At 42.7% G+C, this 15,920-nt stretch overlaps 1 protein-coding gene across 1 annotated transcript in view; it reads right to left on the bottom strand.

The window, feature by feature from the left end:
• Positions 1-15,920, bottom strand: part of LOC120450879 (cadherin-87A) — a 55,098-nt gene that overhangs the window by 3,494 nt on the left and 35,684 nt on the right. Inside the window, exons 4-11 of the mRNA XM_039634105.1 lie at positions 5,154-5,216; positions 4,741-5,087; positions 4,532-4,677; positions 4,162-4,469; positions 3,038-4,101; positions 1,511-2,527; positions 1,400-1,450; positions 61-660 (exon numbers count right to left, since the gene is read on the bottom strand). Coding sequence (XP_039490039.1) covers positions 61-660; positions 1,400-1,450; positions 1,511-2,527; positions 3,038-4,101; positions 4,162-4,469; positions 4,532-4,677; positions 4,741-5,087; positions 5,154-5,208 — 3,588 coding nt within the window. The 5' untranslated portion in view covers positions 5,209-5,216. The remainder of the gene's footprint in view (positions 1-60; positions 661-1,399; positions 1,451-1,510; positions 2,528-3,037; positions 4,102-4,161; positions 4,470-4,531; positions 4,678-4,740; positions 5,088-5,153; positions 5,217-15,920) is intronic.

Genomic DNA, 15,920 nt, shown 5'->3' with positions numbered 1-15,920 from the left:
GTTACAAAGTAAATTCAAAAGTTATGCACAAAGTAAATCGTTGAAAACTTTTCAACTCACCGTTGCCGTTGCCGATTTCTGGACGGCAGCCGGAGCTTTATCCTGAGCCACCACGGAGAGCGTGAGCTCCTTGATCTGCTCTCGATCGAGAATCGTGGAATTGGCCACCATTACGTTGCCCGTATAGGCATCAATGCTAAAGTACTTGTTATTTTCTCCGATTAGCGTGTAAGTGATTTCCCCAAAGACGCCAACATCGCCATCTTGCGCCTCCACTTTTCCCGCCACCGTGCCACGGGGAGAGTTTTCCGTAACGTTAAAGTAGTAATCAGTTTGAGAGAACTTTGGGTCATTATCGTTCAGGTTAATAATGTCCACTACCACATCAGCGGTGGCTGTTAGAGCGGGCACACCCGTGTCACTGACGGTCACTTGGAACTTGACCTCCTTGACGGCTTCGTAATCAAGTCGGGCAATGGTGTAGATCATTCCGCTGGTCTGGTTAATGGCAAAATAGTCGTTGTCAGTTATATTAAACTCCCCAATGCTGGAGTCCTCATCGGTGGCCTGTAGAGTGGTCAGTACGGTGCCCATAGGCTGCTCCTCCACCATTTGTAGCTTGATTTGCGGTTGCTCCACACTCCAAGGCGCATTAAAACGCTGAAAATGTATATTTTTGTTATTGTGGCTTTGAGAACAGAATCAAAATTATTAGCTAAAACTTCACGTAAATTTTCAATTTATGCCATTCAAATCCTCTTCAGAAGAATGATCAATGAGCTATCCGCCCCTAAGCTTAAGCTTCTGTTCATCAATGTATTTTTAATTTTGCACAGTGCCACTTATTTGAATGTATACCGCCTATATGCAGACTTGAAAAATGTTAAAGCTAGCGTGGATGGCTCCAATGAGGAGATTTGGATAAGGGAGATCTTCACATTCCTCATCAGTGTTCTCATAGTGATTCGCTTTTGCCTGTGCTTCGTAGGATTAGCTGCTAACATTGTGGCCATGTGAGTGAATCTATTACGCAGGTGCTCCATTTAGCAATTTTAAATATTTATACATTTAGATACCCAATTCTAACAAATTCGCAAGCTGAGATGCTTACGCCTACCATCATAGTGCAGGCCATTGACAATGTAATCCTAAATCTATACGAGATCATGTTGGGCTACGGCAGCTTGTGCTATCTCTATCCTGAAAGTACAGCTGTTTTTATCTTTTTCCTCATGAAGATGGGAGTGAAGATTGTCTGTAGCATCTCCGTTCTGTAAGCCCATATATAATATATATTAGAAAATAGCTAGATAACATTAATATTCGTCTAAGGAATATTTATTCGGACCAGCACAATCACTTAGCAAGTCTGGTTTCCTTCAACGAGGATTCGCATAGCTTGGGTCCAGGTCCAGACATCAATGATTTGAATGATCAGCAAACCGCGACCCTACAAAATTAGAAAACGATTATAATTGTAAGTTTATTGCTTTATATGTAACTTCTCCACCTGCTGGACATTGGGAGCTGTACTGTCCGTAACCAGAACGTTAATCCTCATCACAGCAAACAAATTGCGATCCAACTGGTTATTGACCGAAACCTTTCCGTTTCTGGATATCTTAAAGTACTCCTTGAACTGATCATAGCGCGGCAACTCCTTGCCTTCCTTATCGATTGCAGTGATGTCATCGGTGCCGGCGAACTCCAAAGCATTATGGTTGGCAACATCGGGATCCAAGGCGATTAAAGTGTAGACCAATTGCCCGGGAGGAGCGTCCGCTCGCACCTCAGCATGCTGTGTAGCTGGCACAAAGTACGGATCCTTATCATTACTGTTCTGAACATTTATCGTCAGGGTGGCGGTTCCCGTAAGACTGGGTGTTCCCAGATCGGAGGCCTGAATCTGCAGCTGATAGGTGTTGCGTCGATCAAAGTCCAGTTTCCGGGAAACGAACACCTCGCCGGTGCTCTCAACGATACCAAAGTCGTCAAAGCTGCCTTGTTGTATGCGGTAGCGCAGTTCGGCATTCTTGCCCGTATCCAAGTCGGTTGCATGCACCCGCTCCACGCTCGTTCCGATCTCCGAGTTCTCCTCGACGACGGCACTGTAGCTCTGCTGCTCAAAATTGGGTACGTGGTTATTCACATCCCGAACCGTGATGTTCACCCCGCAGTGAGCAGTGAATAATCCATCGTTGGCTTCCACAGCGAAGATGAGCTGATCACTATTCAAATTGGTCACGTCTAGTGTGGCATTCGGCCTGATGATAATTTGGCCGGTCTCACGATCAATATCGAAAATGCTCTCAACCTGCTCAGAGCCCCGGATTCTGTAGCTAATTCTGGACATGGTGTCCGCATCCCTTGCCTTGACAATCAGCGGGGAATCAAAGACCACGGCTCCCTCATCTACGCTCGCCCTGTACAGAGGACTTTCACAGACTGGCGGGGAGTCGTTGGCATCAGTTACAGAAATACGTAGAGACACTACAGATGCGGAGCCACGCCCATTATCGTCGGTGGCCTAAAGAAGAAAATGGAAAGATTTCATTAAAAACTTCGTTAAATTCAAAAAAAGTCAAACTGGAATTATGATTTTGGATTACTTTTAGAATTTGTGATTGAATGCTCATGCTCATTCAGAGTTCATAAAACTACGGAACACTAAATAGGATTATGTATATAATAGTTTTTTACGCTTTAAATTTATTTAGCTTAACGACATAATTGATGTGCATCGAGCTGCAAGGATTTTTGAAAAAGTGTTACTTTGATAAGGTAAACAACAAAAATGGTTACTTATATATCTAAATGATAAAATCGAAAACATTGGTTTAAATTAGACTCAAGGCGTTAGAAAGGTATCAAATGTATCAAAGCGCAGACCTGAATTTCAATCCTCTTTTGTTATTTATATTCTACATGTTATGGAGGGATCTGCCACGCGAGGCATATCCCACATGATTCCCCTCACCGGCTTACGCACATAAAAAAACCTTGCCACCCGCACACGAAGATTGAGACAGTCACTCACCTTGTATGACAAGAAGTACGTGGTCTCCGATTCGTAGTCCAGACACGTCTGCGGTGCCTTGTCGTCATTAGCAGTCGCTGCGGGAACTCCAGATGGAGCTGCGTGTGGAACTGGAGCTGATAGTGGAACCGACAATGCCTGCTCCTCTGGCGCCTGGGTGATTAACGTGTACTGGACGGTGGGCTCTGTGCCAATTTCTCGAGGAGCCGCCTCCATGGAGAGCATTTCCAGATGACTGTCGCCTTCGCCTTCCACGGCATGCTCATCCTCGTTCAGATCACGTCGCTCGCGTCTATTGCTCTCCCCTTTGCCATGGCAATTGGCTAGGCTTATAACACCAGTCTGCTCATTCACATGGAAAAGTTCGGCACCAGTTCCGGATAAGCTGTACCGAATGCCCGAGTCACCATAACTTCCGGAGTCCACATCCCGTGCCGTAATGGTGGCGATGTACTGACCCGGTAGCGCCGCCTCCGAAACGGTTGCAGAGTAGCTCTCCTGCTCGAAAACTGGCTTATTGTCGTTGGCATCCAAAACAGTCACGGTAATCGTTGCCGTGGAGGATAGCCGTGGATTTGTGTCTGTCTCTTCGGCCACCACCAAAACGATGAACTTCCGCTGGTTGGGATTCTCGTAGTCCAGAGTGCCGTTTGCAACGCGAATATTGACCTGCGAGTAACCGGTGACCAGCTTAGGTTCCACATCGAATACGCCGGAAACGTCATCCAGGCGCAGGGCGAACTTGGAGTTGATGCCCACATCGGCATCACTGACACTCATGTCCAGGGCTAGCGGTGTGCCAGGGAGGGTGTTCTCCAAGAGGGACACGGAGTACTCCTTGTGATTGAAGACGGGAGGAGAATCGTTTACATCCCTAATGGTCACCGTTGCCTTGGCCGTAGCACTTGTCAGCGGATCATCGCTGGGCACTCCATTCACAAGCTCACGAGCGCGTATTACCAACGAGATAATACCAGTAGAATCCTCTAAAGCTTCCCGGTCTAATGGTTTAGCTGTGCGAAGTTCTCCTGTCTGAGCATCCAGCAGGAAGTAATCATTGGGATCTGCAAAATATATATACATTTAAGTACAAGTTGAAACAAAGTTATATTGACCCAACATACTTGTTCGGAGATCGTAGACAATCTTCCTTGGTTCACCCGTATCACCATCGCGAGCATGGACAGTAAGCACCAAGGTGTTAATGGGACTGTCCTCATCAATAACCGTCGAGAGGGAGCCCTGAAATACAGGCGGTTTATCCTGGACATCCTTGACCCTCGCCTCAAAAGTTGTTTGTGTCTTGTGCGGCCCATCGGTGGCTTCGATTTGGAAGTGGTAAACCATCCGCTGATTGTAGTTCAGGGTATCATTCAGCACAACTGCTGCTTCTAGAATGGTGGCATCTCGCTTTATAATATGCAAGCGGAATCTGTTGGGAATGAAAATAATTAGTTTGGTATTTTTTTCGATTTTTCGAGAGCTACTACTCACTTTTTGCAAGCTTCGGGACTTTGCTGTTGGGGCAAGCATTTCAAGTCAAGACTTTCGCCAACTATATCGCGATCCTTGACGGTAATCTTATCAAATATGGTTGTTCCCACCGCCGCATCCTCGTTTACATCGGCCTCATAGGGAGTCTGCATTTTAATAAATTAATAATACATTCAAAACAGAGCTTATAAGGTAACAATTGTACTAACATTTTGAAATTCTGGTGGATTGTCGTTCAGATCAAGAATAATAAAAGTAATCGGCACTTCGACTACATTATCCCTTTCCGACTCTCCCTCGGGATCTACGCGATCCCTTATCGAAACCAGGAACTTCAGGGTATCCTTCTCCTCGCGGTCCAGTGGTTTAATCAGAGTTATGTTTCCGGAAACCGGATCCACGCTAAAGTGATCCGCACCGATGGCTCCATAGGTAACCGGACTGCCTTCGGGATCGTAGGCTTCTAGACGGAAAACTACCGTACCCACAGTCACGTTCTCGTAAAGAATAATGTTGTTCAGGGTCTGCGTGAACACGGGTGGCAGATTTGTCTCTCCTGTTTTAAAAACATAAAAGTTTGTAAGGTTATGGAATTTCTTAAGGTGTATTTCGTGGTACTAACCTTTAGCGAGGGTCAAACCCAAACAGATCATCAACAGCCCCGAGAGGAGCTTCATTTTAGGGCCTGCAAAGAGTAAACAAAATAAACGTAAAGTGTTTGTTTGATTTTATACTCGGCAAACATTGGAAGCAATAAGCTTAAACAAACAGATTTGCGACACAAAGAGAAAACAAGAAAAAAATCGATGTTTTGAATGCTCCAAAAAAAAGGTAGATTTTCTTTACTATTGCAGGTGAACAAGTAGGTTTACAAGTAAATACCATTAAGCATACCTTACAATTGTTATTTAATTGGGAGCTAAAAAGCGGTGTCATTTAAAGGGAAGAATTAAAAAAAAAACATTTGAAATTACAACCAAATATGAGCTGGCAAAGAGCGCATTAAAATCCTGTTATCATATTTTAGGGTGTTGTATATTAAATATTGTTTTTTGATTTTTTCGGCTTTGCCGTGTTTTTCTTCTCATCATTTGGTGGCATAAACAAACAATAAAGATAAATTAAATTTCATTTCATGCTGAAAATTCAATTAGCTGACAATGCACACGGGCCAGTAAGAGCGTGACAACCATGATGCGGATGATGATGATAATGATGGTGTGCGTGTGCGTGGGAAGGCAAAGGAGGCAGGGGGGTCAGCTACTGATGATGATGTGTATAACAACATAACGTTGTTGATGACAACCAGCAACAAAAAGAGGCAACAAGCAACATTGTGGCAAATTGTGCACTTTGTCTGCGGGCTGCAGGGGCTGGTCGAAAAGGAGGAGCAGGGTTTTCGGCCAGGGAATCGCCCAAGGCGCCAACATTCCTGATGCGTCCGTCCGTTTGTCCGGCACGCACCACCTAACCGAGAACCAGCATCGCAGGCCAGCATATTTGGCCACCAGCAGACGGACCAGCCGGGCGATGACCACACAAACAGGCGAAGGGACACGAGCACACTTGGAGAAAAAGCGTGATGGTGTAACTATGCACACTGTTTGACTCGGAAATAAATTGTTGCAAAGTATGATATCAGGATAACCCAGTACAAATGAACTAAAATTAAAGATTTATTATATATTCAATCATAATTATGATAAATACTACTAGAGTTAGTTATACTAATAAAATATGTATAGCATATGTATATAGAAATTACCCAAAATCTTTTAGGTGCATAAGCAGGAGTAGCGGCAGATTGGAGTGAGAACCAAAACCCGGCTGGGCCAATTAGTTATGCATAAAAGCTCGACTAAATATTTTCAGTTTGGACCTTGTTTTGTGTGGGTTTATTTGCTTGGAACACTGGCCAAGGGCCTAAATGGGCAGCACGAGCACGAGCAGAAGCACAAACGCACACCTCCAAAAAGTAAGTATGCATGTTCGGCTGAGTTGGGTCCATAAATTCACCTACAAGCGTTTTGCAGTCTTCCAGAACTGACCATAAACTAAACATTTTAGGGTTAAGCGGGATTGTTTTCGGGTCTGCTGGGGTTTGTCGAGCTTGAACTTAAACTTATTTTCCCCCGTCACGAAACTCGATCCGTCCCTAAATCCCCACCGCAGGCCAAAAGTTCTGGCAGAGACTCGAAATACTCTAATGGCGAATAAACTGTGAGCAGATAGGAATAAGCTTATGCATCGGATATGAAGTTGTTGTTTTGCACTTTGAAAATACACTTAAAATAGGTATTCCGTTTGAGTAAATATTTAAACACCAATATTACTTATACACTTTTAAATTATTTTCCTTTAATGTCCTAGTCTCGATACACTCTGCTCCGGCTCAATACTAAATCGATTCCATATTCAACTGGTTGTCATCGCACAAAAGCACACACCACTACCTACCCACCTTGCAAACTGCTGCCCCAACGTCATATAGTTTGGGTTTAATAGTTGGACGGGGTATTTGGGTAAGCTTTGTTCCGTTTATTGGAAGCAACCTGTGTGAGTTTATGGAACATGTCCCCCCCAACTAAATAGACTCGTAGCCATTGTGCGTTAATCTTTGGGGATTATGAGCGTAGATGCCCATATTCATTGTTTTCAGGTGTGTCAGAACCTAATGATTGTTCCTATGGCATTTCAGACAGAACAGCCTTAAAGTGCTGCATAAATGTCATTTATTTTGTGTTTTCAATTTCAAAATTTTGTGGCACACAAGCTTGGACAATTTTCCGGAGCAAAATAATTGGAAGAAATTCCATCGTCCTTTCAAACTCAAAATACAATTAAATATGCAAGCTTGATGTCTATATTTTACATTCACATATTCATTAGCCTGAACAAGTTTATGCGTTTACTTGCACCCTAATAGTTTATTTTAAAAGCTTTAGTTTACACCCCATTTCTTTGAGGGAAATTGAAGAGAAAGTGAACTTTAAAAAAGTGAAAATTGTGGCACAAAGGGGATTGGTTTGTTTCCAGAATCTGGTTCATTGTGCACTGCATTCTATTTAAAGCTTCAAGTGAGTGTGAAAATTTGTTGAAGTAAACAAGTCAGATACTTTCTAACACTTCCACTGGCTTAAAGTCTTTGGGGATTGGATTATGTTCATTGTGATTTTCATCATTTCCCTCAATTTTCTGGCTCCGATAACCTCAAAAGATTCCAGCCCACATCCCCCTAATAACCGGCAATCTCCTGGTATTACATTTTTTTTTTAATATTTTCCAGTCAGCTCTGTTGTGCTCTGTGTCAATATTATATCGCAACCATTAAGGATGGCTCCATACCCACACAAGTATATAGACACGCGTTTGGTGGAGCATAACCAATATCAATCATGCAGTAAATTTATATTGCAGTTACGTATTTTCCCCTTCGCGTTTGTCAATCCAAAGCCGAACACTGGAAACGAGGGGGATTTACAGTCCTCCAATCCCAATCCCCCGACCAACCTGTTGATGATTCAAGCCTTTCGAGAGGTGGCAGCCACAATCCATCCCCCGGGGGTCAGGTCGTTTGCCCCAATCACCTTCCCGTGGCACCATAAAAGCCATGTGTACCTTAAACCAAAATTTACTTTGAGTACACGGCACAGTGCGGCAGCAGTCCTTCGAGCAGATTGCCTTCCCCGTTGGGGGACCCATCCCCCCCATCCATCCATTCCCATTTTTTCGGTCATGTCAAACATAATAAATCATATTTATTTAAAATACATTTTGTTTAGCCAGCATGGCTTTTGTCTCGTCCTTCCTCGACTGACTCACATATTTTCGTTTCTTTTTTTTTTTGGGAGTGGCAATAATAATTGAATTAAGTGCGCTTCAAGGGACTCTGTGCCCCATCGGTTCAACCCAGGACCTCTGCCCCTCATCCGATTACGACTAATGCTCAAAACTTGTTTGTCCGCGTCTCTGGCGCGGTTTTCGCCGCTAATCCGAGCAATCCCACTACGACTGTGACTGGCTGGCAAACTTGACACTTGACTTCACGGGATCCGTAACTTTTACGCTTTACTCGCAGCTCTTCTCAAACCGAACACTTTAGGTCACAGTTATTTTGTTGAGAACTAAAATAAAGGTTTTAAAGCCTTTGGCTTTATATAAATAAAGTGTAAAACCAAAGATTTTGTTACCAAATTTGAACAAATAGGTTTTTTATAAGTAAGCAAAACGAGAGATCAACTTTTTTTTATTAAATTCAGTAAACCGTAAAGGGGTTTATGTCACTCAAAAAGATATTACGAGTTATTCTTAAAAAGTTGTATACCATTTTTATCAATTTCAAACCTTCGTGCACAGTGTATCTCATCAATGTTTCATCTTCGCCATCGTTATTCTTTTTATCTGATTTCAGCCCTCGCTGGCATAATAAAAATGTCAAACTCCGTATGCTGTCGCTTGTAATACATTTTATTCAAAAAAATGTTTTTTTATGATTTCAGTCGGCTGTTGCCTAGCTCCCCCTTCCACTTTATGCCCATCTCTATCGCTCGCCATCTATCTTTTTCTTTCCTCAGCTGATTTTTGTGTGTGCGACATTTGTTGGGGCTGATGATGATGATATCCCAAATGCGGGAGGGGTGGTGGTGGTGCTCTCAAAGTGCTCCACTTAAGTATGCTATGTAAATCACCTGTGCGAGTGCCGCCTCACCGTCTAACCGTCTTTCGTTTCCCCTAAGGTGACAACCCCTACCCCCTCCCCTCCCCTCGCTATCGCCATCGCGCGTGTCAGTGGCGTCATTTTCTTTATGTCTTGCAGTTTACTTGGCCCAAAGCGGCGCCGGCGAAAAACCTTTGCCAGGGATTCTATTTAAACGGCATTATCTTCAGTTGCCGCCCGCCGCTATCTCACCTTTCCAGCCCCTCGGATTCGTCCGGCTCCTTGGAGATGCCCCAACATTTTTCGTTCGCATTTAAATTGCTCTTTTTTATTTGCGCCTTCTGTCCCCATTTTGGGTGGGGTTTACCCTCTTAATTTATTCATAAGCCTGATGGCGTTGGCCGGATGGCCGAGGAGGGGGTGCTGCTCTACTTCTTCAGTGGGCCAACATCATTACTATTGCTCATGCACGGCACACTCACTCACACACTCACTTACACACACTCACACACACACCAAAGCAAACAAACTCACACATTTACGTGCGTGTTCCATCGTAACTCAAAGTTGTCCCGTCCGTGTTTGTTTAGGAACCATCCCCATGCTCAAAAGTCAAAGTTTCCTCTGTCTTCTGGTTTGTTTTTGTTATTTTTACTAAGCAATTTTCACATTCACCTGACTTGCCACGCCCCCCACTTCCACCAACTCACGATTCGTGCCACCTCGCATCGTTCATCGCTCCCCCCTCGCAGTTTTACAGATTTGCGCTGTATAATTATGCCTAGCCCGGCCCAACGCAATCCATATAAGCCGAGGAAGGTACGTTTCGAAAGTATAGGCCTCGATGCCTGAACAATGTGTCTGCCTTTTAGAGCGTCATTATATAATGAATCGTTTTTAAGTTAATTTTTTTGTAGTTAAAAAATGTATTAAATATCTAAAAAGATGATTTAAGATTAGTACATAAATAAATATAATTTTTTTCCTATTTTTAAACTAGGAAAATCGAACCTTGAACAAAATATTATGGTGATAGAACGTGCTGTCCTGCGGCGCGACTTCCTCATTTCGTATTCAAAACACTTGTGACAGTTTAACAAATTTGGAATTTAAATTGCACTTGCACTTAACTAAGAAGGGGATTGAAAGTGGGTCCTTTGCTATGTACGAAGGGAAAACGCGACGAGTCCTGGCACCTGTTGGGGCAAACACACTCACATACACACACAATCTCATATCATAACCAACACACTTGTATGGAAACACGTGTGTGTCTATAAATCTGTTGCCTTAATCGTTATCGTCGAGGATGCTGGTTTTTATTATGAGCGAGTCGCTTAATTTCCACAATCCCCCACAATTATGAAAGGCAAACGGGATGAGAAAGGGGATTGGAGGCAAACGTGCCACATCCGCATCCTTCTAGGAGGCGGCGTGGCTGCCGCCCATGAAAACTTCGGGTCTTAAGGAACAAAGCCAGGAAGCAAGCGACTTGGAGTTCGAGTTCGAGTTATTATCAAGTTTCTTCTTTAGCTGTTTGCCTTGCCGCCTCAGTTGTGTTGTATTTTTTGTACTTTTTTCTTTTCGGCGGGATTACCATTGTTGTTTTTCCCACGAGTATTAAGTGGCAGTACGCCCACGCCCACGCCCACGTCTACTCCGTCACCCACACCCACACACCCAAACACACACACCCACACCCATAGTCGGCACTCCATCGGCAAGGACAGGTGGTATGTCGAACTTAAAATTACGGCTCTGAAATGAAATTAAAATGGTTTTCTTTCTCGTTTTCCAGCCAAAGTAGAAGCTTGGCGCGGTAGTTTGTTATTGTCTGTCTGCATATTGAGGAACCTTAAACAGTCCTCCGCCCGGCAGAACCCATCCGGCCACTTGGCCAAGTTTAAATTGGTTTTATGTTAAAGCCAAATGAGTACAGCTCGGGGGTCGTCGAGAGCTCTGTGCTTTTGGAGTTGGGTTCCGACCATCACCATCAACATCGCCACGCCACCGTTTCCAGTTGAGCATCAGGAAATGAAATTTCTTGTAAATTCCTTTTATTTTTTTGCCTTCTTTTCTCTGTTCTCCGCTTTCGTGCGGAAAATAGAGAGGTTTTTGGGGGGGGCGGAAAGTGCCGTCGAGAGGCAGATTTCTTAGCACTTGACGAGCGGCCGCTCAAGGAGTTTGACTGCTTGTCAAACACAGCCAAATGTTTTGATATATTTCATATACTTGACAATCAGCTTCGAGGGATTGCTCCTTGGCGGGCAGAGTGATGGTGCGATTGAGGCCCAGATGAGAGCATTCCAAATAAATGACCCGTAATGTATTGGTTGGCCTGACCTTGAAGGGACTCCCACGAACTCTTAACCCACTGGGGGCTTTAAAAAGTAATATAAGTTCGTACTTATTTAAGAGTTTTTTCAATCGAATGAAATGATATAAGTGCTATTGCGACGTACTTGAAAACACTATCTCGCAAATTTTAGACGTATTCAAATCATCTCTTTTATTTGTTGGTTAGTTGCAGATCTCCAAAAACCATTGGGAAAACCCCAAGATTATGTCTAAACTCTAGAACACCTCAACTATAAAACACCTTATATTTCGTTTCCCTGTCTAACACCTTTAACTTTAAAGTGTTTTTATCGGAGCCCCGTTGACGCCACAGGGTTAATTGTTTGTTTGTTTTCCGTCAGGCTCAAATGCAGCGTGTTTTCCCTCAAAGAACAACAGAAATTTTTCTTTATTTTCTGTATTTGCTCTAAACTCATTGTTCTCTTGGGGTAAAAGCGGTGGAAAATGAGTCGGCCGCAAGAGGGAGGGAGGTGGGAAATGATGTGCCGTCAAGATTTTCGGTGCTTTGTTTTGTGATTTTCCCAGCTTCACCGCTCCCTGCACCACTTTAATAGCAATACCATTATCAGCACAGCACACACAGCAATAGCTGTGACAATAGCAACAGTAGAAGCCAACCTGTTACCAAGTACACAACCAAATCCAAAACACCAACAATTTCAACGATAATACATACACGTATAGCAACTGAAGCAACAATACTCGAAGGAACAACACAAACATGGACAGCAATAAGCAGGAGTCATGCCATTAATGCAATGCATTTATAATGCATAAGAGATCAAATTTACTGTGCACTAATGCTCATGGAGTTGCATCAGGATATGATTGTGTTCAAAGTTTCCCCCAATACAATGTGGCCCAGGAGAAGCAAAGTATCTAAATAAGAGTAAAGTTTAAATCATAACACCATAACACACAATGCCAAGAATGTGTGCTTATTATAATAGATATTAAAGCAATTCAACAAATATTCCATTACTTGAACAGAATTATGCCAGCACCAAGAACCACAGGTGTAATTACTAGCCTCGAATATGGACAATTTTGCTCGGCTCCTGGATTGTCCTTAATCGCATAATATTTCCCTTGCCTCGTCGATAATCGACTGCTATCATCTCGATTGCAGTTGGCCAACGCCAACGCCTCTACCCCCGACAATTTCCCTTCGAGTTTACCCCCTCACGCGCTTCAAGTGGCCATTCATTATGGCCCTTAAACCAGACTTTGCAGCATGGCCTAAAGCATTCGCCCCGTTAGATGGGCAATCCGTGGTTTGGGTTCGGTTGGGTTGGGTCGGGTTGGGTTGGACGGGTTTAGTTGGTGGGACTGCAATGGCAACCGTGCGGCGGCCTATGGCATAAGCACAGCTATTATAATATAGTACCTGGAGCTGTGCAGCTCTGGCCGTTCGCCTGAATATATAAGCTGTCCTGGAATGTAGCTGGTGCTGGAATACTCGGGGCACGTTCCGGGAGAAAGCACTTAAAATATCTGCGCACGCATGACTGATGATGACTACTTAGGGCCAGGCCAGGCCAGGCAGGATTTTCCAAAGCTCCCTCTTCACAGCACAGGTGAGAGCAAAAGCTGATAAGTATATTATATTTAACGGTATTGTTTGTTGTACGTGCCCCAAATGCCACCCACATAATTGCAAGGCCCGCTACTTTTCACTTCGCATCGAACATCGAACATCGAGGAGCAAACATCAAACGTTGCATTGCACAAACTGGCTGAAAGACATCAGTGTTTAATTGCCCCTAATGCGCCTGAAATGGCAAATGCAAACATGCCACAAGTGACGTGGCGGGTAAAATACTTATGCTACAGATGTACATACATGTGTATGTATCTCTATGTGCGTGTGCAGCTATGTATCTTGTGGATTTTCCTGGCTGCCATTGACTGCAGTCTGCAGTTCAATTATGCCTGACAACGACTGCATAATTATCGTAACGTACACAAAGAAAGTCATGAAGATGGGGCCCAGAAAAACATTACTTGCATCGAACATAAACTTAATTAAATCAGTCCATCACACTGCTTGCAACAATTAGTTTTGAACTCTAGTCAATTAGTTGAGATTAATTGGAATTGGGCATTTGTAAAACATGGTTGAGCTGGAAGATAATTTGAAAATGACAACATATATGTACGTAATCGCATACAATTGTATGAGTGTGCAATGCAAAAATAAGAGTTTTTCATTTCATAATTTTAATTTTTTTAATCCAACTCATTCTTAAGAAAACCTACTTTTTCCAAGTAAACATTTCTTGTCTGGTTTGGTGAAGGTCAGACGAGAAGCAACGTAGTTTTTATCCACTAAAAGTCACGACGTGACCATCACTCCATAAATCGAATCTTCGCATAATATAAAACAAATAAACAAAGCAACCAGAAAGATAGCAAACATGAATTAAGGCATAAAACTAAGTCCGCCGGAATAAGAATAACTTTTATTCAAGACACGGAGTTCTTTCCGCTTCGGCGTGGCTTCGTGTTTGTGTGACTGTTATTGTGATTTGCTTTGACTTTATTTTGTGACTTTTTATCAATTTGTCTGATTTGCTTTTATCCCATTCATCTTTCTTTCCATTTCCCCCTTGTGTACGTCACAATGGGAAACGTACGACGAAAAGATTGGCAGAGTGAAACAGTTAAGCGCATTTGATGCTTCAAAGCGTCAAGAAGAAAGGCGTATTACTTATACGACTAGTGGATACCAAATCGATGTAAGAACACTTAGCTTAGTGTTCTTTAACTTGGTTTTTCTAACCATCCGGTTAACAATATTTCCAGCAATAACACCCTCAGCTTATATCCTTAATATATTTAAGCCCAATGACATTTTGTCAAAAAAGATTTTTTCTCAAGACCTTCTGAAAGTAAAATTCAAGCTATAACAGCAGGTATAAATTTTAATAGTTTAACCCAGCTAAAGGAATTCTTTCTTCTCAACTTGAATTTCTGCAATTTGAATTAACTTATATACCCCACAAGCTGTAACTCATACCCTGTACAAATTTCACAATAAATATTATGCTACTAAAGCTCTAAGAGAATTACATGACAGCAGCAGCATCTAACAGTGGCAACAAGAACTCCCGACGACTTCTTGCCCTGCTCCTCGTACATCTCGTCACCCGAAAAAATAACGAAAAAACAACAGAAGAGGGGACCTCGGAAGTGGTTGGCAAGAAGTAAAAAGAAATGAAAGAAATAAGCGTTATTATCGTTATTACGTGAGCAAAATACATACACACAGCAGCATCTAAGTAAAAATAGCAGCAACTACAGCAGTAAGCAGAACTATACATTAACAAACAATAATAACAAGCCAACGACGGGAAGAGCGTAGGGAAGGGTGCCTTATAGAGACGACGATGAAGATGACGATGACGATGACGAGGACTTCGAAAAGAAGACGACAAAGTGTGGACCAGAGTGCAAGTGGAGGGAGTAGTGGGTCGAGGAAGAAGGAGGAGGGTCTCTGGTAACGTCAAGATTGGATGTGATTTCAGGGAGCACTTATACCACTTTTATATGTATCACTGCTCATGTGATATATAAACGCACATATGTATGTACGTATATATGTATATACGATATATACAAAACTAAATGGACACACGTACGTTGCCTTGAACGTGAAGTGCACTTATCAACGAAAAAAGACAGGGGTCAAAATAATATGGCGCACAGCAAACCGTAGATGGAACAAAGTAGTGGTTCAACTGAAACAAATGCACATAAAATACATGATTCATTTTACCCACACATAAACACACACATACCAACGCACGAATGTAATGTGTCAGTTTGAAAATTGATTTGTTACTGCACAAAGCCGAACAAATCCATGGCAAATGCTGGCTAACTGAGCCAAACATGTCGGTAATAAACAGGAAAAGGTAAAGCTTTCCAAAAAAAAAAAAAAAGTACACATGATAAACTACAAATATGCGGTAGAAGTAAACGATTTAATTATGACTGGCGTTTGCAAAGGAGGTGACTTACACATTCAATAATCTCCAATTAATTATTTTCATATTATTTCCTGCCATTGAAGATTAAGATATACATTAATAACTTCACCAATTGCAACAAATTAAATTGTGATAATAAAATATATATATATTTTTTTTTTTATTTTGAAATACATGCATGAACCCTTTAGAAGCCGTTTAATAGATTCCAGAGGATCTGAATCGAATTTTATTCCGCCGCTTGTAGTCCTATTCAAATTACGGCGGATTTGCAGCCGCCAGTCAACATATGGCCACCAAACGGCCCTCCACTCCAGCAACGACTGACTTCCTTTGTGGGCATCAATGGGCGCCCAGTGGCGGCGGTGGCAGGGCGGAATGG

The sequence above is a fragment of the Drosophila santomea genome, chromosome 3R (genome assembly GCF_016746245.2).
Source record: "Drosophila santomea strain STO CAGO 1482 chromosome 3R, Prin_Dsan_1.1, whole genome shotgun sequence".
Classification (NCBI taxonomy): domain Eukaryota; kingdom Metazoa; phylum Arthropoda; class Insecta; order Diptera; family Drosophilidae; genus Drosophila; species Drosophila santomea.
The sequence above is the reverse complement of the archived record's forward strand: the minus strand, read 5'-3'. Positions and strand labels throughout refer to the sequence as shown.